Consider the following 25,305-nt stretch of genomic DNA (forward strand, 5'->3'; position numbering starts at 1 on the left):
TCCCTGCGGCAGTGTGTGCAAACCTGGTCAAGAACTACAGGAAACGTATGATGTCTGTAATTGCAAACAAAGGTTTCTGTACCAAATATTAAGTTCTGCTTTTCTGATGTATCAAATACTTATGTCATGCAATAAAATGTCAATTAATTACTTAAAAATCATACAATGTGAATTTCTGGATTTTTGTTTTAGATTCCGTCTCTCACAGTTGAAGTGTACCTATGATAAAAATTACAGACCTCTATATGGTTTGTAAGTAGGAAAACCTGCAAAATCGACAGTGTATCAAATACTTGTTCTCCCCACTGTATACCCTTCTATCCAAAACAGGGTACATTTTCGCCTCCGTAGTATAATCTGTGCTGCTGCCGCATTCCTTCTGTATTTGTGGTGTGCGAGCCATTTTCCAATATGATGTCTAGACGTGAAATCAGGGGAGAGGGCGAGTGGAGGAGAGGGAGAGTGGGGGGTCGGCCGTGCCAAGTTTTCATCTACACTCACTATATCTGAATGAGCTTTCTATGTTACACTTAACTTGGACCAGATGGGTTACACACTGTGAAGAACACACTGATATTGTGTGTGTGTGTGTGTGTGTGTGTGTGTGCGCGTGTGTTAATGTGCGTGTGTCTGTGTGTGTGTGTGTGTGTGTTAATGTGTGTGTATCTGTGTCTGTGTGTGTGTGTTAATGTGCGTGTGTCTGTGTCTGTGTGAGGTGCAGCCAGTTAGAGTAGAATGTATTTTGCATTCATGGCTTGCCCAGTTCCACTCCACTGGTTTCCAATACTTCATACCAGGAGTACAGCAGTAATGCTCATAGCTCAACTATGAAATACACATTTCCTATTTCACTCACTTCATTTAGTCAATTTATTTAATTCAGGGCTTGTGATTGAAGTGTGTTCTCGGTAGTAGAGGAGAACAGTGCTGTTATGAACCTACTGAGACCTGAGTGAAGATCTTTAAGACTTTAACAAACTATTATTCATATTCCTCAATTATTTGACAACACTGCTATTTGAAAAGACTATAAATTATGTTCCTATTTGTGTTGTGAATGGTAAAGATAATACAGATTGAAGTAATGTATCTCACAGTTAATCACCGGAAAATGTAATATGCTTCTCATACAACACGCACTGTAAATAATGAGGTTAGTTTTCAGTGGTTTTCTCTATGGGGTTTCTCATCCTTATACTTTGTGTTTACATGTGTGTTGTATTCATCCATAATGATGACGGGCCAGATGCAAACAAGATGGGATTATCCCGGAAAATGTTCGCGCTGCAAATTTCTCATAAGGGCTCTCTCGCCAATTACTGTCACTGTGGAAGCCAGAGATTCTCCAGAATTACTTGATGTGCGTCTATTTAGGGCATAGAGTGTGATTTGGGATGCAGACATTCTTTTTACCCTCTTGTGTCGTGGATGCCAACCAAGGGCTGAGTGACTTCACATTGTTGTGTACATAGCGTGGTTTGGTGATGTATGCCATGCGTAGAGGTGGCACATGGTAGCCAATAGCTATGTCAGATGTGCTGGCTGGCACACTGAACATGGATGGAGGGCATTAAAGTGGCTTTGTTATGTTATGTCTGAGCTTTTTAAAGCTACAGTCCACGATTTGGGTTGTGTTTTCAATGGTAATTTCAACGCTTGATATTCACATACGTAGCTGCAAAAAACCTGAATCCCAGTCTGTAGCTTTAAGGGTCAGTAAGGACTTTAACCAGGTTTGTGTTGATCGGAACCAGAGGGAACAGTTTGAGGGAATCTGTACAGTATTTCTCCTGCAGGTATTCCATTGTTTAAAGACCTTAAACAGCGGGAAAGACGCCAACGCCTCTCGTATTGAAACCCAAAACAGAGGTGGCTCGTCAAATGTTTTTTATTCCATCCAATCCAGAGACAATTGAAGTGAATGTAAATGCCGTGGTAGTCTGGGTATTGGTCGTTCATCTCTCCTCCTGAAATGAAAACCATGTCTCTAAAACACTCAGTTGTAATAAGTTACGTTTTAACAGGCTAAAAGTGGCTAAACCCGTAACTGCTACATTCTGGGCCGCAATTGTTCTGTTCTTCCATGTGGTTGTGGCAGGCAGCTCCTAACTCTGCTTAGTGTTGTCTTGCTCCAGTCTCTGTAGCGCAGGGATATTTTTCCCACCCTTCTCTTCTTTTGACTATACTGCTCCAGCTCTCTTTTCATTTGATGTTTTTCTCTGTGGTAGTCCCCCCCCACCTCCCAATTTGAACCTATTCATCAGAATGTAAAAAAAAAAAAAAACTGAACAAAAATTCTGATTATGAAAATGTCTCTTTCACAAGTTATTTATGTTTATTTGCAATATGTTCCTTTGGATGGCTTCCATTTTGGACCTCCTCAGTACATTTAGTATAACCACCCCTAATGATGATTTTCCTAATTGATCGTTAAATGGTGGTAGGTAGCTGACGAGCTCATATGCAGAAAGTGTTATTGACACCCTGCTCTCACAGAAACCTGTTTTGCGGATCACACCTCTTTTGGGAGAAATGTCAATAGCAATTCTCCCCCTTTCTATTAAGCTTTTTGTAGGTGTCAATCTCCTGAGAGTGTTCTCTGGGGTTGGTGAGTGTAGCCAGAGGCCTGTTATGTTATCAGCCTCTAAATGTCAGTCACAAACACTTAGACGCAGGAATACATGCTAACAGATTTTGATGTGCAGTACTTTTTGAATATTGTGTTGCAGGCTATTCTTATGATAAAGAATGGTAGAGAGGAAGTCCCAAAATCAATATGAATGTATTATTCAATAATATCTCTAATTGACTCAAATAAAGTCAGTAAGTAGCATATGTGTATTGTAGTTTTACAGTTGTTTGAATTTTGGTATTTGTAGTATGAGCCATGACGAAGCGGTATTGTGTTTGAGGTTTGTTTACAGTGTGTCTCACCAGACGTGTGGTCACAGGTAGTGATAATGGCTTTTAATTTCAAAGCCCCACAGGAGTCTTCCCATGAGCCTGTCTGTTGTCTCTGTGGACCACAGAGGAGGAAGCTGCCGTGCCGTGTGTGTATGTGTGTGTGTTGTGAAATAGTGACCACTTAGGTGATTAGCCAGTCAGTTTGTGTGTGTGTATCCCCTGGAGTGCCTTAATGGGGGATTTGGGCTGGTGAGAGAAACACAAGAGTCACCCCACAGCAGCAGAGTGAGGAGAGGAAAGGAGAGAGGAGAGGAGAGGAGAGAGGAGAGGAAAGGAAAGGAGAGAGGAGAGGAGAGGAGAGAAGAGAGGAAAGGAGAGAGGAGAGGGGAGAGAGGAAAGGAGAGAGGAGGAACGGAAGGGAGAGAGGAGAGGAGAGAAGAGAGGAAAGGAAAGGAAAGGAAAGGAGAGAGGAGAGGAGAGGAGAGGAGAGGAAAGGAAAGGAGAGAGGACAGGACAGGGGAGAGAGGAGAATCGGTGCCCAAAAATACCAATTTCCGACTGTTAAGAAAACTTGAAATCGGCCCTAATTAATCGGCCATTCCGTTTAATCGGTCGACCTCTACTTTCAACATGGCACTGTCATAAGATGGCACCTTTCCAACAAGCCAGTTTGCCCTGCTAGAGCTGCCCCGGTCAACTGTAAGTGCTGTTATGGTAAAGTGGAAAAGTCTCGGAGCAAGAAAGGCTCAGTCTCGAAGTGGTAGACCACACAAGCTCACAGAACAGGGCCCCTGACTGCTGAAGCCGTCTGTCCTTGGTTGCAGCACTCCCTACCAAGTTTTAAACTACCTCTGGAAGCAACGTCAGCACAATGGATGTTCGTCAGGAGCTTCATAAAATTGATTTTCATGGCCGAGCAGCCGCACACAAGCCTAATATCACCATGCACAATGCCAAGCTTTGGCTGGCGTGGTGTAAAGCTCGCCGGCATTGGACTCTGGAGCAGTGGAAACGTGTTCTCTGGAGTGATGAATCACGCTTCACCATCTGGCAGGCTGACAGACAAATATGGGTTTGGTGGATGCCAGGAGAAAGCTTCCTGTCCCAGTGCATAGTGCCAACTGTAAAGTTTGGTGGAAGAGGAATAATGTTCTGTGGCTGTTTTTCATGGTTCGGGTTAGGCCCCTTCGTTCCATTGAAGGGAAATCTTAACTAGAGGTCGACCAATTATGATTTTTCAACGCTGATACCGATTATTGGAGGACCAAAAAAGCCGATACCGATTAATCGGCCCATTTTTATTTATTTATTTGTAATAATGACAATTACAACAATACTGAATTAACACTTATTTTAACTTAATAAAATACATCAATAAAATCAATTTAGCCTCAAGTAAATAATGAAACATGTTCAATTTGGTTTAAAAAATGCAAAAACAAAATGTTGGAGAAGAAAGTAAAAGTGCAATATGTGCTATGTAAGAAAGCTAACGTTTCAGTTCCTTGCTCAGAACATAATGAAAGCTGGTGGTTCCTTTTAACATGAGTCTTCAATATTCCCAGGTAAGAAGTTTTAGGTTGTAGTTATTATAGGAATTATAGGAATATTTCCCTCTATACCATTTGTATTTCATTAACCTTTGACTATTAGATGTTCTTATAGGCACTTTAGTATTGCCAGTGTAACAGTATAGCTTCCGTTCCTCTCCTCGCTCCTCCCTGGGCTCGAACCAGCAACACAACGACAACAGCCACCATTGAAGCAGCAGCGTTACCCATGCAGAGCAAGGGGAACAACTACTAGAAGGCTCAGAGCGAGTGACGTTTGAAACTCTATTAGTGCGCGCTAACTAGCTAGCCATTTCACTTCGGCTACTCCAGCCTCATCTCGGCAGTTGATAGGCTTGAAGTCATAAACAGCGCAATGCTTGACGCACAAGGAAGAGCTGCTGGCAAAACGCACGAAAGTGCTGTTTGAATGAATGTTTACGCGCCTGCTTCTGCCTACCACCGCTCAGTCAGATACTTAGATACTTGTATACTCAGTCAGATTATATGCAACGCAGGACACGCTAGATAATATCTAGTAATATCATCAACCATGTGTTGTTAACTAGTGATTATGATTGATTGTTTTTTGTAAGATAAGTTTAATGCTAGCTAGTAACTTACCTTGGCTTACTGCATTGGCGTAACAGGCAGTCTCCTTGTGGAGTGCAACGAGAGAGAGGCAGGTTGTTATTGCGTTGGATTAGTTAACTGTAAGGTTGCAAGAGCTGACAAGGTGAAAATCTGTCTTTCTGCCCCTGAACGAGGCAGTTAACCCACCGTTACTAGGCCATAATTGAAAATAAGAATGTGTTCTTAACTGACTTGCCTAGTTAAATAAAGGTATATAAATAAAATAAAAATATTATTATGATTATTTTTTTAATCGGGAAATCGGTGCCCAAAAATACAGATTTCCGATTGTTATGAAAACTTGAAATCGGCCCTAATTAATCGGCCATTCCGATTAATCAGTCGACCTCTAATCTTAACGCTGTAGCATACAATGACATTGTAGACAATTCTGTGCTTCCAACTTTGTGGCAACAGTTTGGGGAAGGCCCTTTCCTGTTTCAGCATGACAATGCCCCCGTGCATAAAGCAAGTTCCATAAAGAAGTTGTTTGTCGAGATCAGTGTGGAAGAACTTGATTGGCCTGCACAGAGCCCTGACTTCAACCCCATCGAACGAATTGGAACGCTGATTGCGAGCCAGGCCTAATCGCCCAACATCAGTGCCTGACCTCACAAATGTTCTTGTGCCTGAGTGGAAGTCCCCGCAGCAATGTTCCAACATCTAGTGGAAAGTCTTCAGAAGAGTGGAGGTTGGTATAACAGCAAAGTGGGGGCCAACTCCATATTAATGCCCATGACTTTGGAATGAGATGTTCGGCGGGCATACTTTTGGTCATGTAGTGTATGTGTGTCTCTTTGTGATTTAAAGGCTATTTGTGTCTCTCTGTGTGATTTATAGGTTATCTCTGCCTGTCTCTGTGTGATTTAAAGGGTATCTCTGCCTGTCTGTGTGATTTAAAGGCTATCTCTGCCTGTCTCTGTGTGATTTAAAGGCTATCTCTGCCTGTCTCTGTGTGATTTAAAGGCTATCTCTGCCTGTCTCTGTGTGATTTAAATGGTACCTATGCCTGTCTCTGTGTGATTTAAAGGCTATCTCTGCCTGTCTCTGTGTGATTTAAAGGGTATCTCTGCCTGTCTCAGTGTGATTTAAAGGCTATCTCTGCCTGTCTCTGTGATTTAAAGGCTATCTCTGCCTGTCTCTGTGTGATTTAAAGGCTATCTCTGCCTGTCTCTGTGTGATTTAAATGGTACCTATGCCTGTCTCTGTGTGATTTAAATTGTATCTATGCCTGTCTCTGTGTGATTTAAATGGTACCTATGCCTGTCTCTGTGTGATTTAAAGGCTATCTCTGCCTGTCTCTGTGTGATTTAAATGGTACCTATGCCTGTCTCTGTGTGATTTAAATGGTACCTATGCCTGTCTCTGTGTGATTTAAATGGTACCTATGCCTGTCTCTGTGTGATTTAAATGGTACCTATGCCTGTCTCTGTGTGATTTAAAGGCTATCTCTGCCTGTCTCTGTGTGATTTAAATGGTACCTATGCCTGTCTCTGTGTGATTTAAAGGCTATCTCTGCCTGTCTCTGTGTGATTTAAATGGTACCTATGCCTGTCTCTGTGTGATTTAAAGGCTATCTCTGCCTGTCTCTGTGTGATTTAAATGGTATGGGACTCAATGGAAGAGGCTGGTCAGAGAGTACAGCCTAATGTCAACAGGTCCACAGTGTTATAAACCATGGTCTGACAATGGAAGAGGCTGGTCAGAGAGTACAGCCTAATGTCAACAGGTCCACAGTGTTATAAACCATGGTCTGACAATGGAAGAGGCTGGTCAGAGAGTACAGCCTAATGTCAACAGGTCCACAGTGTTATAAACCATGGTCTGACAATGGAAGAGGCTGGTCAGAGAGTACAGCCTAATGTCAACAGGTCCACAGTGTTATAAACCATGGTCTGACAATGGAAGAGGCTGGTTGGAGAGTACAGCCTAATGTCAACAGGTCCACAGTGTTATAAACCATGGTCTGACAATGGAAGAGGCTGGTCAGAGAGTACAGCCTAATGTCAACAGGTCCACAGTGTTATAAACCATGGTCTGACAATGGAAGAGGCTGGTCAGAGAGTACAGCCTAATGTCAACAGGTCCACAGTGTTATAAACCATGGTCTGACAATGGAAGAGGCTGGTCGGAGAGTACAGCCTAATGTCAACAGGTCCATAGTGTTATAAACCATGATCTGACAATGGAAGAGGCTGGTCGGAGAGTACAGCCTAATGTCAACAGGTCCACAGTGTTATAAACCATGATCTGACAATGGAAGAGGCTGGTCAGAGAGTACAGCCTAATGTCAACAGGTCCACAGTGTTATAAACCATGATCTGACAATGGAAGAGGCTGGTTGGAGAGTACAGCCTAACAGGTCCATAGTGTTATAAACCATGATCTGACAATGGAAGAGGCTGGTCAGAGAGTACAGCCTAATGTCAACAGGTCCACAGTGTTATAAACCATGATCTGACAATGGAAGAGGCTGGTTGGAGAGTACAGCCTAATGTCAACAGGTCCACAGTGTTATAAACCATGATCTGACAATGGAAGAGGCTGGTCGGAGAGTACAGCCTAATGTCAACAGGTCCACAGTGTTATCAACCATGATCTGACAATGGAAGAGGCTGGTCGGAGAGTACAGCCTAATGTCAACAGGTCCACAGTGTTATAAACCATGATCTGACAATGGAAGAGGCTGGTCGGAGAGTACAACCTAATGTCAACAGGTCCACAGTGTTATAAACCATGATCTGACAATGGAAGAGGCTGGTTGGAGAGTACAGCCTAATGTCAACAGGTCCACAGTGTTATAAACCTTGATCTGACAATGGAAGAGGCTGGTCGGAGAGTACAGCCTAATGTCAACAGGTCCACAGTGTCATCAATTGTGCAAACATTCCGTAGGGAAAACAGGTAAATATGTACTTGTTCTTTACTTTTGTTACAGCATCTCATTCAAAACAATACAGCAACTATTGTAAAGGTAAATGCAAGTCTGAAAATCACAATGTACTGTAAGATATGTATGCGGAATATACAGTAATACAGTAACACAGCACAATTTGAATACAATACACTATCTGTAACATGATCTCTTTGTGAATTCTACATGTCATATATAGGACTGCACAATGACCTCATGTTGATGACAGAGCAACTCTACATGTCATATATAGGACTGCACAACGACCTCATGCTGATGGCAGAGCAGCTCTACATGTCATATATAGGACTGCACAACGACCTCATGTTGATGACAGAGCAGCTCTACATGTCATATATAGGACTGCACAACGACCTCATGTTGATGGCAGAGCAGCTCTACATGTCATATATAGGACTGCACAACGACCTCATGTTGATGACAGAGCAGCTCTACATGTCATATATAGGACTGCACAACGACCTCATGTTGATGACAGAGCAGCTCTACATGTCATATATAGGACTGCACAACGACCTCATGTTGATGACAGAGCAGCTCTACATGTCATATATAGGACTGCACAACGACCTCATGTTGATGACAGAGCAGCTCTACATGTCATATATAGGACTGCACAACGACCTCATGTTGATGGCAGAGCAGCTCTACATGTCATATATAGGACTGCACAACGACCTCATGCTGATGGCAGAGCAGCTCTACATGTCATATATAGGACTGCACAACGACCTCATGTTGATGACAGAGCAGCTCTACATGTCATATATAGGACTGCACAACGACCTCATGCTGGTGGCAGAGCAGCTCTACATGTCATATAGGACTGCACAACGACCTCATGCTGGTGGCAGAGCAGCTCTACATGTCATATATAGGACTGCACAACGACCTCATGCTGGTGGCAGAGCAGCTCTACATGTCATATATAGGACTGCACAACGACCTCATGCTGGTGGCAGAGCAGCTCTACATGTCATATATAGGACTGCACAACGACCTCATGTTGATGGCAGAGCAGCAGTATTCAGCCATCAGCAAGAACAAGACATTTGCCACATGGTCATAGTCAACAATTCCATCAGGCTAATAGAGATCCAAAGTGCAATCATAAATGACAACAATATCTTCGCAAACATCAGTTCTGTCAGTCAGCATTTCCACTATAGACAGAGTTTTGAAAAAAAATCAAATGACTATGAAACAACTGTACAAGGTGCCATTTGAGAGGAATAGTGACAGAATGAAGAAGCTGCAGTACTAGTATGTCCAGGTAGAAGCTGTGGTACCAGTATGTCCAGGTAGGAGCTGCGGTAGCAGTATGTCCAGGTAGGAGCTGTTCTACCAGTATGTCCAGGTAGAAGCTGTGGTACCAGTATGTCCAGGTAGGAGCTGCGGTAGCAGTATGTCCAGGTAGGAGCTGCAGTACCAGTATGTCCAGGTATGAGCTGCGGTAGCAGTATGTCCAGGTAGGAGCTGCGGTAGCAGTATGTCCAGGTAGGAGCTGCGGTAGCAGTATGTCCAGGTAGGAGCTGCGGTAGCAGTATGTCCAGGTAGGAGCTGCGGTACCAGTATGTCCAGGTAGGAGCTGCGGTAGCAGTATGTCCAGGTAGGAGCTGCGGTAGCAGTATGTCCAGGTAGGAGCTGCGGTACCAGTATGTCCAGGTAGGAGCTGCGGTACCAGTATGTCCAGGTAGGAGCTGCGGTACCAGTATGTCCAGGTAGGAGCAGTATGTCCAGGTAGGAGTACCAGTATGTCCAGGTAGGAGCTGTGGTACCAGTATGTCCAGGTAGGAGCTGCGGTAGCAGTATGTCCAGGTAGGAGCTGTGGTACCAGTATGTCTAGGTAGGAGCTGTGGTACCAGTATGTCCAGGTAGGAGCTGTGGTACCAGTATGTCTAGGTATGAGCTGTGGTACCAGTATGTCCAGGTAGGAGCTGTGGTACCAGTATGTCCAGGTAGGAGCTGTGGTACCAGTATGTCCAGGTAGGAGCTGTGGTACCAGTATGTCCAGGTAGGAGCTGTGGTACCAGTATGTCCAGGTAGGAGCTGTGCTACCAGTATGTCCAGGTAGGAGCTGTGGTACCAGTATGTCCAGGTAGGAGCTGTTCTACCAGTATGTCTAGGTAGGAGCTGTTCTACCAGTATGTCTAGGTAGGAGCTGTGGTACCAGTATGTCCAGGTAGGAGCTGTGCTACCAGTATGTCCAGGTAGGAGCTGCGGTAGCAGTATGTCTAGGTAGGAGCTGTTCTACCAGTATGTCTAGGTAGGAGCTGTGGTACCAGTATGTCCAGGTAGGAGCTGTGGTACCAGTATGTCTAGGTAGGAGCTGTTCTACCAGTATGTCTAGGTAGGAGCTGTGGTACCAGTATGTCCAGGTAGGAGCTGTGCTACCAGTATGTCCAGGTAGGAGCTGTGCTACCAGTATGTCCAGGTAGGAGCTGCGGTAGCAGTATGTCCAGGTAAACCATTGGTGTGCACATGGTGTATTGTACATGGAGTTTTACTGTCCTTCAGTGATACAGTATACAGTATATACTTCCTGAAGTTGTAGATACCCATAAGAACAGAAAACATTTATACTTTACTAAACTGTCAGATTCTAGAATAGGCTATGTAAAATAAACTTTATCTTCTGTTTCTGTGTTACTATATAGAAAATAATGGAGCTGGAAGGACATGAAATGACCCACATTCTTGTTTTTGTGGATGAGGCTGGGCTCAATCTGGCCAAAGGCAGGAGACGTGGCCGCAATCTCATTGGACATCGGGCCACAATTGGCACACCAGGCCAACGCGGGTGCAATATTAGAATGTGTGCTGCCATTTCTGAGAATGGTGTGAGCACAGATATTTCACACATTGGGCCCTATAACATGACTGTCGCTGTGTGATATAAAGGGTATCTATGCCTGTCTCTGTGTGATTTAAAGGGTATCTATGCCTGTCTCTGTGTGATTTAAAGGGTATCTGTGTGATTTAATGGGTATCTATGTGATTTAAAGGGTATCTCTGTCTGTCTCAGTGTGATTTAAAGGGTATCTCTGCCTGTCTCTGTGTGATATAAAGGGTATCTATGCCTGTCTCTGTGTGATTTAAAGGGTATCTATGCCTGTCTGTGTGATTTAAAGGGTATCTATGCCTGTCTCTGTGTGATTTAAAGGGTATCTATGCCTGTCTCTGTGTGATTTAAAGGGGATCTATGCCTGTCTCTTTGTGATTTAAAGGGTATCTTTGTGATTTAATGGGTATCTATGTGATTTAAAGGGTATCTGTGTGATTTAAAGTGTATCTGTGTGATTTAAAGGGTATCTGTGTGATTTAAAGGGTCTCTATGTGATTTAAAGGGTATCTGTGTGATTTAATGGGTATCTATGTGATTTAAAGGGTCTCTATGTGATTTAAAGGGTATCTGTGTGATTTAAAGGGTATCTGTGTGATTTAATGGGTCTCTATGTGATTTAAAGGGTATGTGTGTGATTTAATGGGTATCTATGTGATTTAAAGGGTCTCTATGTGATTTAAAGGGTATCTGTGTGATTTAAATGGTCTCTGTGATTTAAAGGGTATCTGTGTGATTTAATGGGTATCTATGTGATTTAAAGGGTCCCTATGTGATTTAAAGGGTATCTGTGTGATTTAAAGGGTATCTATGTGATTTAAAGGGTCTCTATGTGATTTAAAGGGTATATGTGTGATTTAAAGGGTATCTGTGTGATTTAAAGGGTATCTATGTGATTTAAAGGGTATCTGTGTGATTTAAAGGGTCTCTATGTGATTTAAAGGGTATATGTGTGATTTAAAGGGTCTCTATGTGATTTAAAGGGTATCTATGTGATTTAAAGGGTATCTGTGTGATTTAAAGGGTATCTGTGTGATTTAATGGGTATCTATGTGATTTAAAGGGTATCTATGTGATTTAAAGGGTATCTATGTGATTTAAAGGGTATCTATGTGATTTAAAGGGTATCTGTGTGATTTAAAGGGTATCTGTGTGATTTAATGGGTATCTATGTGATTTAAAGGGTATCTATGTGATTTAAAGGGTATCTATGTGATTTAAAGGGTCCCTATGTGATTTAAAGGGTATCTATGTGATTTAAAGGGTATCTGTCATTCACCAGTTTTCCATCTAACCTGTTTAATGCGAGTAAATAACGTTGGATAAAAAATGTAATGACAGGCCTCATGGAAACAGAACATTTTTCGGTAAAGTTTCCAAATACCAACAAAACTGTTATACAAGGTTGGATCTTCTTGTGTCTGTAAAATTAATTATGCGAGGAATGTCGGTGGAAATGCTTTTATGCTCAAATATTGATATAATAACAATGATATCAAAGTTAACTTGGAGTCATGCGATGACATGTTGTGTGGTCCTCCCACTACGACTCGTCAGGAAAGCATACAGTTTATTAGGCTACAGATGAAATAAGTTATGAACTTCACAGGGTGGTGAATGTGCAAGGTGATGAGCTTGATGCTCCTTTCAATACATATCAAGGGTCTTATTCTTGTGACATGGTGATTGATGCTTTGCTGTCGTTTGACAATTATAAATAATCTCGCTCTTTTGTCCATAATAATAATCTCATGTAGGCTACATGTGCGCTCTAGCCAAGCACACAGATAGAGCTGTTGGCTAGAGTACACGTGCCAATACCAGAATGGGCTCATTCTCTATATAACGCAGATTTCTTGTGAAAACCATCAGTAGAGTTGAAAAAGCAATGGAATCCGATTGAACTTGTATTTTTTATTCGGTACATGGGAATTTATCCGCAAAGGGCATTTTTATGTCACACACAGCCTTTTATCTGAAACAAGTCAATTTGATGGAAACACATCTCTGGTTGGAAAATGTGTGTATTTTTTTAATGCGGATTTTAGACTATTCACATGAAAATCTGTCACCAATTGGATGGAAACTTAGCTTATGGCTGTCTCTATGTGATGCCAAGGGTATCTATGACTGTCACTGTGTGATAGAAAGGGTCTATTTTTTATTTATTTAAAAGGTATCTGTGTGATTTAAATGGTATCTGTGTGATTTAAATGGTATTTTAAATTGAATTGACTTTATTTTGGGTAACAGACATATACAATAAAATGTTCAATGTGGATCCAGAGGATATCACTTGAAAGTATTAATTAAAATGCTTGTTTCCACAGTGGTTCTCGATGGTAAAAACAATAACACATATAATGACTAAAAGGCAAGACAAAATTACAAACAACCATAAATACATTCATTTATATTGACATCCTAAAAGGTGGCACTATTCACTGCACTTCTCCCTAACCTTAAAAATCAACCATATTCATTTCACGTTAAAACAATCTATTAATTGCACATTTGAATGATTTAAAGGGTATCTGTGTGATTTAAAGAGTATCTGTGTGATTTAAAGGGTATCTGTGTGATTTAAAGGCTATCTATGAGTCATGAGGACGGATAAGTCAAATCCTTTTGTGTGACCTCTACTATTGTGGGTTAGGGCCTGTACATAGTGTTTGTGCCCGCATGTGTGTGTATCTGTCTCTATTTGTGTGTGTATCTGTCTATGTATGTGTGCTATGTGTGTGTATGCATCTGTCTCTGTGTGTTGTTAATCTGTGTGTGTGTGTTCCTCTGTCTCCTCCCCAGGAGATGCAGCTGGAGCATGCGCGGCAGGCCTTTGTTCAGAGGGACAAGGCCCACAGCGGCTCCATCTCCGCCCTGGACTTCAGGGACATCATGGTCACCATCCGGCCCCACATGCTCACACCCTTTGTGGAGGAGAGCCTGGTGGCGGTGGGTCTGGCTTCCTGGTTCTCTGCTTCTCCTCCCTCTCTCCCTCTATCCTTCTCCTAACGTGACACAAAGACACAGCGTATGGAACCTCAAACCTCTCTGACAGCAAACCAGGCAGTTAAATATCTCTCTCTCACACCCATACAAACACACACACACTCACACATATCTGTTTTAGTGTCCTCATTTTTTCTCTATGTGAGGAAATAATTTTATCACAATTGTGGTATTACATGTATGAATGGTATGTTTGTGTGAGTAATTAAGTATGTACAGTACCAGTCAAAAGTTGTATTTATTTGTACTATTTTCTACATTGTAGAATAATAATGAAGACATCAAAACTATGAAATAAAACATATGGAATCATGTAGTAACCAAAATAGTGTTAAACAAATCCAAATATATTTTAGATTCTTCAAAGTAGCCACCCTTTGCCTTGATGACAGCTTTGCACACTCTTGGCATTCTCTCAACAAGCTTCACGAGGAGTGCTTTTCCAACAGTCTTGTAAAGACTTCCCACATTTGCTGAGCACTTTTTGGCTGATTTTCCTTCACTCTGCGGTCCAACTCATCCCAAATTGGGTTGAGGTTGGTTGATTGTGGAGGCCAGGTCATCTGATGCAGCACTCCATCACTCTCCTTCTTGGTCAAATAGCCCTTACACAGTCTGGAGGTGTGTTGGGTCATTGTCCTATTGAAAAACAAATGTTAGACCCACTAAGCGCAAACCAGATAGGATGGTGTATCACTGCAGAATGGTGTGGTAGCCATGCTGGTTAAGTGTGCCTTGAATTCTAAATAAATCACAGACAGTGTAACCAGCAAAGCACCCCCACAGCATCACACCTCCTCCTCCGTGTTTCACGGTAGGAACCACACATGCTGAGATCATCCGTTCACCTACTCTGCGTGTCACAAAGACACGGCGTATGGAACCAAACATCTCTAATTTGGACTCATGAGGTCTAATGTCCATTGTTCTTGTTTCTTGACCCAACCAAGTCTCTTCTTCTTATTGGTGTCCAGCAATTCGACCATGAAGGCTGTATTCACACAGTCTCCTCTGAACAGTTAATGTAGTGTAGATGTCTGTTACTTGAACTCTGTGAAGCATTTATTTGGGATGCAATCTGAGGCTGGTAACTCTAATGAACTTATCCTCTGCAGCAAAGGTAACTCTGGGTCTTCATTTCCTGTGGCGGTCCTCATTAAAGCCAGTTTCATCATAGCGCTTGATGGTTTTTGCGACTACACTTGAAACTTTCGAAGTTCTTGACATGTTCCGTATTGACTGATCTTCATGTCTTAAAGTAATGATGGACTGTCTTTCTCTTTGCTCATTTGAGCTGTTCTTGCCATAATATGTATTAAGAAGGAAAGAAATTCCACAAAGGAACTTTTAACAAGGCACTCCTGTTAATTGAAATGCATTCATGACTACCTCATGAAGCTGTTTGAGAGAATGCCAAGAGTGTGCAAAGCTGTCATCAAGGCAAAGGGTGGCTATTTTGAAGAATCTAAAACATGAAATATATTTGGATTTGTTTAACACTTTTTTGGTTACTACATGATTCCATGTGTTATTTCATAGTTTTGATGTTTTCACTATTATTATACAATGTAGAAAATAGTAAAATAAAGAAAACCCTTGAATGACTAGGTGTGTCCAAACTTCTGACTGGTACTGTATGTCTCACATGTCACTGGTTGTGTGTGTCTCCCTCCATGTCTAGCCTGTTTTATGAACACCTGGTGAACTCTGTCATTTTTCCCACAATGTTTACCTCATAATCCAGCCATCTCTGGGTCCATGTTAGTAAACATACACTCACTTCCATTACAGACTCATTAAACACAAGGCTGTATGTGGAACCAAACCTACACACTCTATACACTCTACACACAATCTACACACCACACACACTCCACACTACACACACTACATACTCTATAAACTCTACACAAACTCTACACACTACACACAGTACATACTCTATAAACTCTACACACACTCTACACACTACACACACTACATACTCTATCAACTCTACACACACTCTACAAAAACTCTACACACTACACACAGTACATACTCTATAAACTCTACACACACTCTACATACTACACACACTACATACTCTAAACTCTACACACTCTATAAACTACACACACTACATACTCTATAAACTCTACACACACTCTACACACTACACACACTACATACTCTATCAACTCTACATGCACACTACACACACTACATACTCTATCAACTCTACACACACTCTACACACTACACACACTACATACTCTATCAACTCTACACACACTACATACTCTATAAACTCTACACACTACACACACTCTACACATTCTACACACACACACTACACACTCTACACATCTACACACACTACACACTCTAAACACACACTACACACTCTACACTCTACACACACTACACACACTCTACACACACTACACACTCTAAACACACACTAAACACACACTACACTCTACACACACACACACACACACTCTACACACTACACCCACTACACACACTCTACACACAATCTATAGACTCTACACACACTACATACTCTATATACTCTACACACATTCTACACACACACTATACACACTACACACTCTACATGCACATTATACCCACCACACACACTCTACATAGCACATTATACACACACACACTACACACTCTACACACACACTACACATCTATAGACTCTACACACACTCTACACACACTACACACTACTACACACTACACACACAACATACTCTACACACTACACACATCTACACACTCTACACTCTACACACACTACACACTCTACACACTCTACACTCTACACACACTATAGACTCTACACACACTACACACTGTACATACACTACGCACACTACACACACACACTACACACTCTACTACACACACACACACTACACACTCTACACACACTACACACTAAACACACACTACACACACATCTATAGACTACACACACTACACACATACTCTATATACTCTACACACACTCACACTACACACACTATACACACTACACACACTCTACATGCACACTATACCCACCACACACACTCTACACACACTACACAATCTATAGACTCTACACACACTCTACACACACTACACACACGACATACTCTACACACTACACACACTACACACTACACACTCTACATACACTACACACTCTACACACACTCTACACACACTACACACTCTACATACACTCTACACACTCTACACACACTCTACACACACTACACACACTACACACACTACACACTGTACATACACTACACACTCTACACACACTACACACTCTACACACACTACACACACTACACACACTACACTCTACACACACTACACATTCTACACTCTACGCATACTACACACTCTACACACTACACTCTACACACTCTACACACTCTATACACACACTACACACTCTATACACACACTACACACACTCTACAAAAACTCTACACACTACACACAGTACATACTCTATAAACTCTACACACACTCTACATACTACACACACTACATACTCTAAACTCTACACACTCTATAAACTACACACACTACATACTCTATAAACTCTACACACACTCTACACACTACACACACTACATACTCTATCAACTCTACATGCACACTACACACACTACATACTCTATCAACTCTACACACACTCTACACACTACACACACTACATACTCTATCAACTCTACACACACTACATACTCTATAAACTCTACACACTACACACACTCTACACACACTCTACACATTCTACACACACACACTACACACTCTACACGCACACTACACACTCTACACACACTACACACTCTAAACACACACTACACACTCTACACTCTACACACACACTACACATACTCTACACACTACACCCACTACACACACTCTACACACAATCTATAGACTCTACACACACTACATACTCTATATACTCTACACACATTCTACACACACACTATACACACTACACACACTCTACATGCACATTATACCCACCACACACACTCTACACACACTACACAATCTATAGACTCTACACACACTCTACACACACTACACACACAACATACTCTACACACTACACAATCTACACACTCTACACTCTACACACACTACACACTCTACACACTCTACACTCTACACACACTCTACACACACTACACACTGTACATACACTACGCACACTACACACACACACTACACACTCTACACACACACTACACACTCTACACACAATCTATAGACTACACACACTACATACTCTATATACTCTACACACACTCTACACACACTATACACACTACACACACTCTACATGCACACTATACCCACCACACACACTCTACACACACTACACAATCTATAGACTCTACACACACTCTACACACACTCTACACACACTACACACACGACATACTCTACACACTACACACACTACACACTACACACTCTACATACACTACACACTCTACACACACTCTACACACACTACACACTCTACATACACTCTACACACTCTACACACTCTACACTCTACACACACTACACACACTACACACTGTACATACACTACACACTCTACACACACTACACACTCTACACACACTACACACACTACACACACTACACTCTACACACACTACACATTCTACACTCTACGCATACTACACACTCTACACACTACACTCTACACACTCTACACACTCTATACACACACTACACACTCTATACACACACTACACACTACACACTACACACACTGCACACTCTACATACACTTACACACACTCTACACCCACTCTACACACTACACACACTCTACACTCTACACACACTCTACACTCTACACTCTACACACAAAATACACACACACTACACACTCTACACCCACTACACACACTACACACTCTACACTCTACACACACTCTACACACTCTACACACACTCTACACATACTCTACACACTCTACACACACTCTACACACTCTACATACTCTACAAACTCTACACACACTACATACTCTACACACTCTACACACACTACACACACTACACACTCTACACACACTACATATTCTACATACACACTACACACTCTACACACACTACACACTCTACACACACACTACACACTTTACACACAATATACACACTACACACTCTACACCCACTATGCACGATACACACACTACACACTACACACTCTATACACACACTACACACTACACACTCTACACACACTACACACTCTACATACACTACACACACTCTACACACACTACACCCACTATACACACTCTACACTCTACACACACACTACACACTCTACACACAAACTACACACACACTACAAACTCTACACACACACTACACACTCTACACTCTACACACACTACACACTCTACACTCTACACATACTCTACACACTCTACACACACTACACACTACACACACTACATACTCTATAAACTCTACACACACTCTACACTCACTACACACACTCTACACACTCTACACACACTACACACTCTACACACTCTACACACACTACACACTCTACACACACTACACATTCTACATACACACTACACACTCTACACACACTCTACACACTCTACACACTCTACACACACTACACACTATACACACACTACACACTCTACAGACACTACACACTCTTCGCGCACTCTACACACACTACAAAATGTATACACACACAACAAGGTGTCTGGCAACATGACCGAATACAAACAGTGCAGCTATTCCCTCCGCAAGGCTATTAAACAAGCTAAGCGTCAGTACAGAGACAAAGTAGAATCTCAATTCAACGGCTCAGACACAAGAGGCATGTGGCAGGGTCTACAGTCAATCACGGACTACAAGAAGAAACCCAGCCCAGTCACGGACCAGGATGTCTTGCTCCCAGGCAGACTAAATAACTTTTTTGCCCACTTTGAGGACAATACAGTGCCACTGACACGGCCTGCAACGAAAACATGCGGTCTCTCCTTCACTGCAGCCGAGGTGAGTAAGACATTTAAACGTGTTAACCCTCGCAAGGCTGCAGGCCCAGACGGCATCCCCAGCCACGCCCTCAGAGCATGCGCAGACCAGCTGGCCGGTGTGTTTACGGACATATTCAATCAATCCCTATACCAGTCTGCTGTTCCCACATGCTTCAAGAGGGCCACCATTGTTCCTGTTCCCAAGAAAGCTAAGGTAACTGAGCTAAACGACTACCGCCCCGTAGCACTCACTTCCGTCATCATGAAGTGCTTTGAGAGACTAGTCAAGGACCATATCACCTCCACCCTACCTGACACCCTAGACCCACTCCAATTTGCTTACCGCCCAAATAGGTCCACAGACAATGCAATCTCAACCACACTGCACACTGCCCTAACCCACCTGGACAAGAGGAATACCTATGTGAGAATGCTGTTCATCGACTACAGCTCGGCATTCAACACCATAGTACCCTCCAAGCTCGTCATCAAGCTCGAGACCCTGGGTCTCGACCCCGCCCTGTGCAACTGGGTACTGGACTTCCTGACGGGCCGCCCCCAGGTGGTGAGGGTAGGCAACAACATCTCCTCCCCGCTGATCCTCAACACGGGGCCCCACAAGGGTGCGTTCTGAGCCCTCTCCTGTACTCCCTGTTCACCCACGACTGCGTGGCCACGCACGCTCCAACTCAATCATCAAGTTTGCGGACGACACAACAGTGGTAGGCTTGATTACCAACAACGACGAGACGGCCTACAGGGAGGAGGTGAGGGCCCTCGGAGTGTGGTGTCAGGAAAATAACCTCACACTCAACGTCAACAAAACTAAGGAGATGATTGTGGACTTCAGGAAACAGCAGAGGGAACACCCCCCTATCCACATCGATGGAACAGTAGTGGAGAGGGTAGCAAGTTTTAAGTTCCTCGGCATACACATCACAGACAAACTGAATTGGTCCACTCACACTGACAGCGTCGTGAAGAAGGCGCAGCAGCGCCTCTTCAACCTCAGGAGGCTGAAGAAATTCGGCTTGTCACCAAAAGCACTCACAAACTTCTACAGATGCACAATCGAGAGCATCCTGGCGGGCTGTATCACCGCCTAGTACGGCAACTGCTCCGCCCTCAACCGTAAGGCTCTCCAGAGGGTAGTGAGGTCTGCACAACGCATCACCGGGGGCAAACTACCTGCCCTCCAGGACACCTACACCACCCGATGTTACAGGAAGGCCATAAAGATCATCAAGGACAACAACCACCCGAGCCACTGCCTGTTCACCCCGCTATCATCGAAAAGGCGAGGTCAGTACAAGTGCATCAAAGCAGGGACCGAGAGACTGAAAAACAGCTTCTATCTCAAGGCCATCAGACTGTTAAACAGCCACCACTAACATTGAGTGGCTGCTGCCAACACACTGACTCAACTCCAGCCACTTTAATAATGGGAATTGATGGAAATTGATGGAAAATATATCACTAGCCACTTTAAACAATGCTACTTAATATAATGTTTACATACCCTACATTACTCATCTCATATGTATATACTGTACTCTATATCATCTACTGCATCTTTATGTAATACATGTATCACTAGCCACTTTAAACTATGCCACTTTGTTTACATACCCTACATTACTCATCTCATATGTACTGTGGGGCAAAAAAGTATTTAGTCAGTCACCAATTGTGTAAGTTCTCCCACTTAAAAAGATGAGAGAGGCCTGTAATTTTCATCATATGTACACTTCAACTATGACAGGCAAAATGAGAAAACAATCCAGAAAATCACATTGTAGGATTTTTTATGAATTTATTTGCAAATTATGGTGGAAAATAAGTATTTGGTCAATAACAAAAGTTTATCTCAATACTTTGTTATATACCCTTTGTTGGCAATGACAGAGGTCAAACGTTTTCTGTAAGTCTTCACAAGGTTTTCACACACTGTTGCTGGTATTTTGGCCCATTCCTCCATGCAGATCTGCATTGATGTTTTGGGGCTGTTGCTGGGCAACACGGACTTTCAACTCCCTCCAAAGATTTTCTATGGGGTTGAGATCTGGAGACTGGCTAGGCCACTCCAGGACCTTGAAATGCCTCTTACGAACCCACTCCTTCGTTGCCCGGGCGGTGTGTTTGGGATCATTGTCATGCTGAAAGACCCAGCCACGTTTCATCTTCAATGCCCTTGCTGATGGAAAGAGGTTATCACTCAAAATCTCACGATACATGGTCCCATTCATTCTTTCCTTTACACGGATCAGTTGTCCTGGTCCCTTTGCAGAAAAACAGCCCCAAAGCATGATGTTTCCACCCCCATGCTTCACAGTAGGTATGGTGTTCTTTGGATGCAACTCAGCATTCTTTGTCCTCCAAACACGACGAGTTGAGTTTTTACCAAAAAGTTATATTTTGGTTTCATCTGACCATATGACATTCTCCCAATCTTCTTCTGGATCATCCAAATGCTCTCTAGCAAACTTCAGACGTGCCTGGACATGTACTGGCTTAAGCAGGGGGACACGTTTGGCACTGCAGGATTTGAGTCCCTGGCGGCGTAGTGTGTTACTGATGGTAGGCTTTGTTACTTTGGTCCCAGCTCTCTGCAGGTCATTCACTAGGTCCCCCCGTGTGGTTCTGGGATTTTTGCTCACCGTTCTTGTGATGATTTTGACCCCACGGTGTGAGATCTTGCGTGGAGCCCCAGATCGAGGGAGATTATCAGTGGTCTTGTATGTCTTCCATTTCCTCAGTTAACAGCAGCCTGGGATAAGGATTGATTGAATATGTCCGTAAACACGCCAGCCAGCTGGCCTGCGCATGCTCTGAGGACGCGGCTGGGGATGCCGTCTGGGCCTGCAGCCATGCGAGGGTTAACACGTTTAAATGTTTTCCTCACATCGGCTGCAGTGAAGGAGAGTCCGCATGTTTATGTTGCGGGCCGTGTCAGTGGCACTGTATTGTCCTCAAACCGGGAAAAAAAGTTATTTAGTCTGCCTGGGAGCAAGACATCCTGGTCCGTGACGGGGCTGGTTTTCTTTTTGTAATCAGTGATTGACTGTAGACCCTGCCACATACCTCTTGTGTCTGAGCCGTTGAATTGCGGCTCTACTTTGTCTCTATACTGACGCTTAGCTTGTTTGATTCCTGACATTTAATCCTAGTAAAAATGCCCTGTCTTAGGTCATTTAGGATCACCACTTTATTTTAAGAATGTGAAATGTCAGAATAATAGTAGAGAGATTGATTTATTTCAGCATTTATTCCTTTCATCACATTCCCAGTGGGTCAGAAGTTTACATACAATCAATTAGTATTTGGTAGCATTGCCTTTAAATTGTTTAATTTGTGTCAAATGTTTTGGGTAGCCTTCCACAAGCTTCCCACAATAAATTGGGTGAATTCTGGCCCATTCCTCCTAACAGAGCTGGTGTAACTGAGTCAGGTTTGTAGGCCTCCTTGCTCGCACACACCTTTTCAGTTCTGCCAACAAATTTTCTATAGGATTAAGGTCAGGGCTTTGTGATGGCCACTCCAATACCTTGACTTTGTTGTCCTTAAGCCATTTTACCACAACTTTGTCAGTATGCTTGGGGTCATTGTCCATTTGGAAGACCTATTTGCGACCAAGCTTTAATTTCCTGACTGATGTCTTGAGATGTTGCTTCAATATATCCACATAATTTTCCTTCCTCATGATGCCATTTATTTTGTGAAGTGCACCAGACCCTCCTGCAGCAAAGCACCCCCACAACATGATGCTGCCACCCCCGTGCTTCACGGTTGGGTGGTGTTCTTCGGCTTGCAAGCCTCCCCTTTTTCCTCCAAACATAATGATGATCATTATGGCCAAACAGTTCTATTTTTGTTTCATCAGACCAGAAGACATTTCTCCAAAAAGTACTATCTTTGTCCCCATGTCCCCATGTGCAGTTGCAAGTGGCTTCTTCCTTGCTGAGTGGCCTTTCAGGTTATGTCGATATAGGACTCGTTTGACTGTGGATATAGATACTTTTGTACCTGTTTCCTCCAGCATCTTCACAAGGTCCTTTGCTGTTGTTCTGGGATTGATTTGCACTTTTCATACGTTAATCTCTAGGAGACAGAACGCGTCTCCGGCTGCGTGGTCCCATGGTGTTTATACTTGCGTACTATTGTAAAGAGGCACTGAGTTTGAAGATAGGCCTTGAAATAGATCCACAGGTACACCTCCAATTGACTCAAATGATGTCAATTAGCTTATCAGAAGCTTCTAAAGCCATGACATCATTTTCTGGAATTTTCCATGCTGTTTAAAGGCATAGTCAACTTAGTGTTTGTAAACTTCTGACCCACTGAAATTGTGATACAGTGAATTATAAGTTAAATAATCTGTATGTGACAATCTGTAATAGTTGTTGGAAAAATGACTTGTGTCATGGACAAAGTAGATGTCCTAACCGACTTGCCAAACTATAGTTTGTTAACAAAAGATTTGTGGAGTGGTTGAAAAAACGAGTTTTAATAACTCCAACCTAAGTGTATGTAAACGTCCAACTTCAACTGTACCTAAAAATGATAAATGATAAATAGAACGCTCCGTTTGCCCAAATATTTTCTCTTCTCTCCCTTTGTGCCCCGCTACATGGCTAGGGTGTAGATGTCATGGCTATGGTGTAAATGTCATGGCTAGGGTGTAGATGTCATGGCTAGGGTGTAAATGTCATGGCTAGGGTGTAGATGTCATGGCTAGGGTGTAAATGTCATTGCTAGGGTGTAGATGTCATGGCTAGGGTGTAGATGTCATGGCTAGGGTGTAGATGTCATGGCTAGGGTGTAGATGTCATGGCTAGGGTGTAGATCTCATGGCTAGGGTGTATATGTCATGGTTAGGGTGTATATGTCATGGCTAGGGTGTGGATGTCATGGCTAGGGTGTGGATGTCATGGCTAGGGTGTAGATGTCATGGCTAGGGTGTGGATGTCATGGTTAGGGTGTATATGTCATGGCTAGGGTGTGGATGTCATGGCTAGGGTGTGGATGTCATGGCTAGGGTGTGGATGTCATGGCTAGGGTGTGGATGACATGGCTAGGGTGTATATGTCATGGTTAGGGTGTATATGTCATGGCTAGGGTGTAGATGTCATGGCTAGGGTGTATATGTCATGGTTAGGGTGTATATGTCATGGTTAGGGTGTGGATGTCATGGCTAGGGTGTAGATGTCATGGCTAGGGTGTATATGTCATGGCTAGGGTGTATATGTCATGGCTAGGGTTTAGATGTCATGGCTAGGGTGTGGATGTCATGGCTAGGGTTTAGATGTCATGGCTAGGGTGTGGATGTCATGGTTAGGGTGTATATGTCATGGCTAGGGTGTGGATGTCATGGCTAGGGTGTGGATG

The 25,305-nt window shown here is 42.9% G+C and overlaps 1 protein-coding gene across 1 annotated transcript in view; it reads left to right on the forward strand.

Annotated features, from left to right (window-relative positions):
• LOC115120861 (electrogenic aspartate/glutamate antiporter SLC25A13, mitochondrial-like) overlaps positions 1–25,305 on the forward strand; it is a 132,879-nt gene that overhangs the window by 16,831 nt on the left and 90,743 nt on the right. Inside the window, exon 6 of the mRNA XM_065020302.1 lies at positions 13,670–13,816. Coding sequence (XP_064876374.1) covers positions 13,670–13,816 — 147 coding nt within the window. The remainder of the gene's footprint in view (positions 1–13,669; positions 13,817–25,305) is intronic.

The sequence above is a fragment of the Oncorhynchus nerka genome, linkage group LG7 (assembly GCF_034236695.1).
Source record: "Oncorhynchus nerka isolate Pitt River linkage group LG7, Oner_Uvic_2.0, whole genome shotgun sequence".
In the NCBI taxonomy this organism is placed as follows: Eukaryota; Metazoa; Chordata; class Actinopteri; order Salmoniformes; family Salmonidae; genus Oncorhynchus; species Oncorhynchus nerka.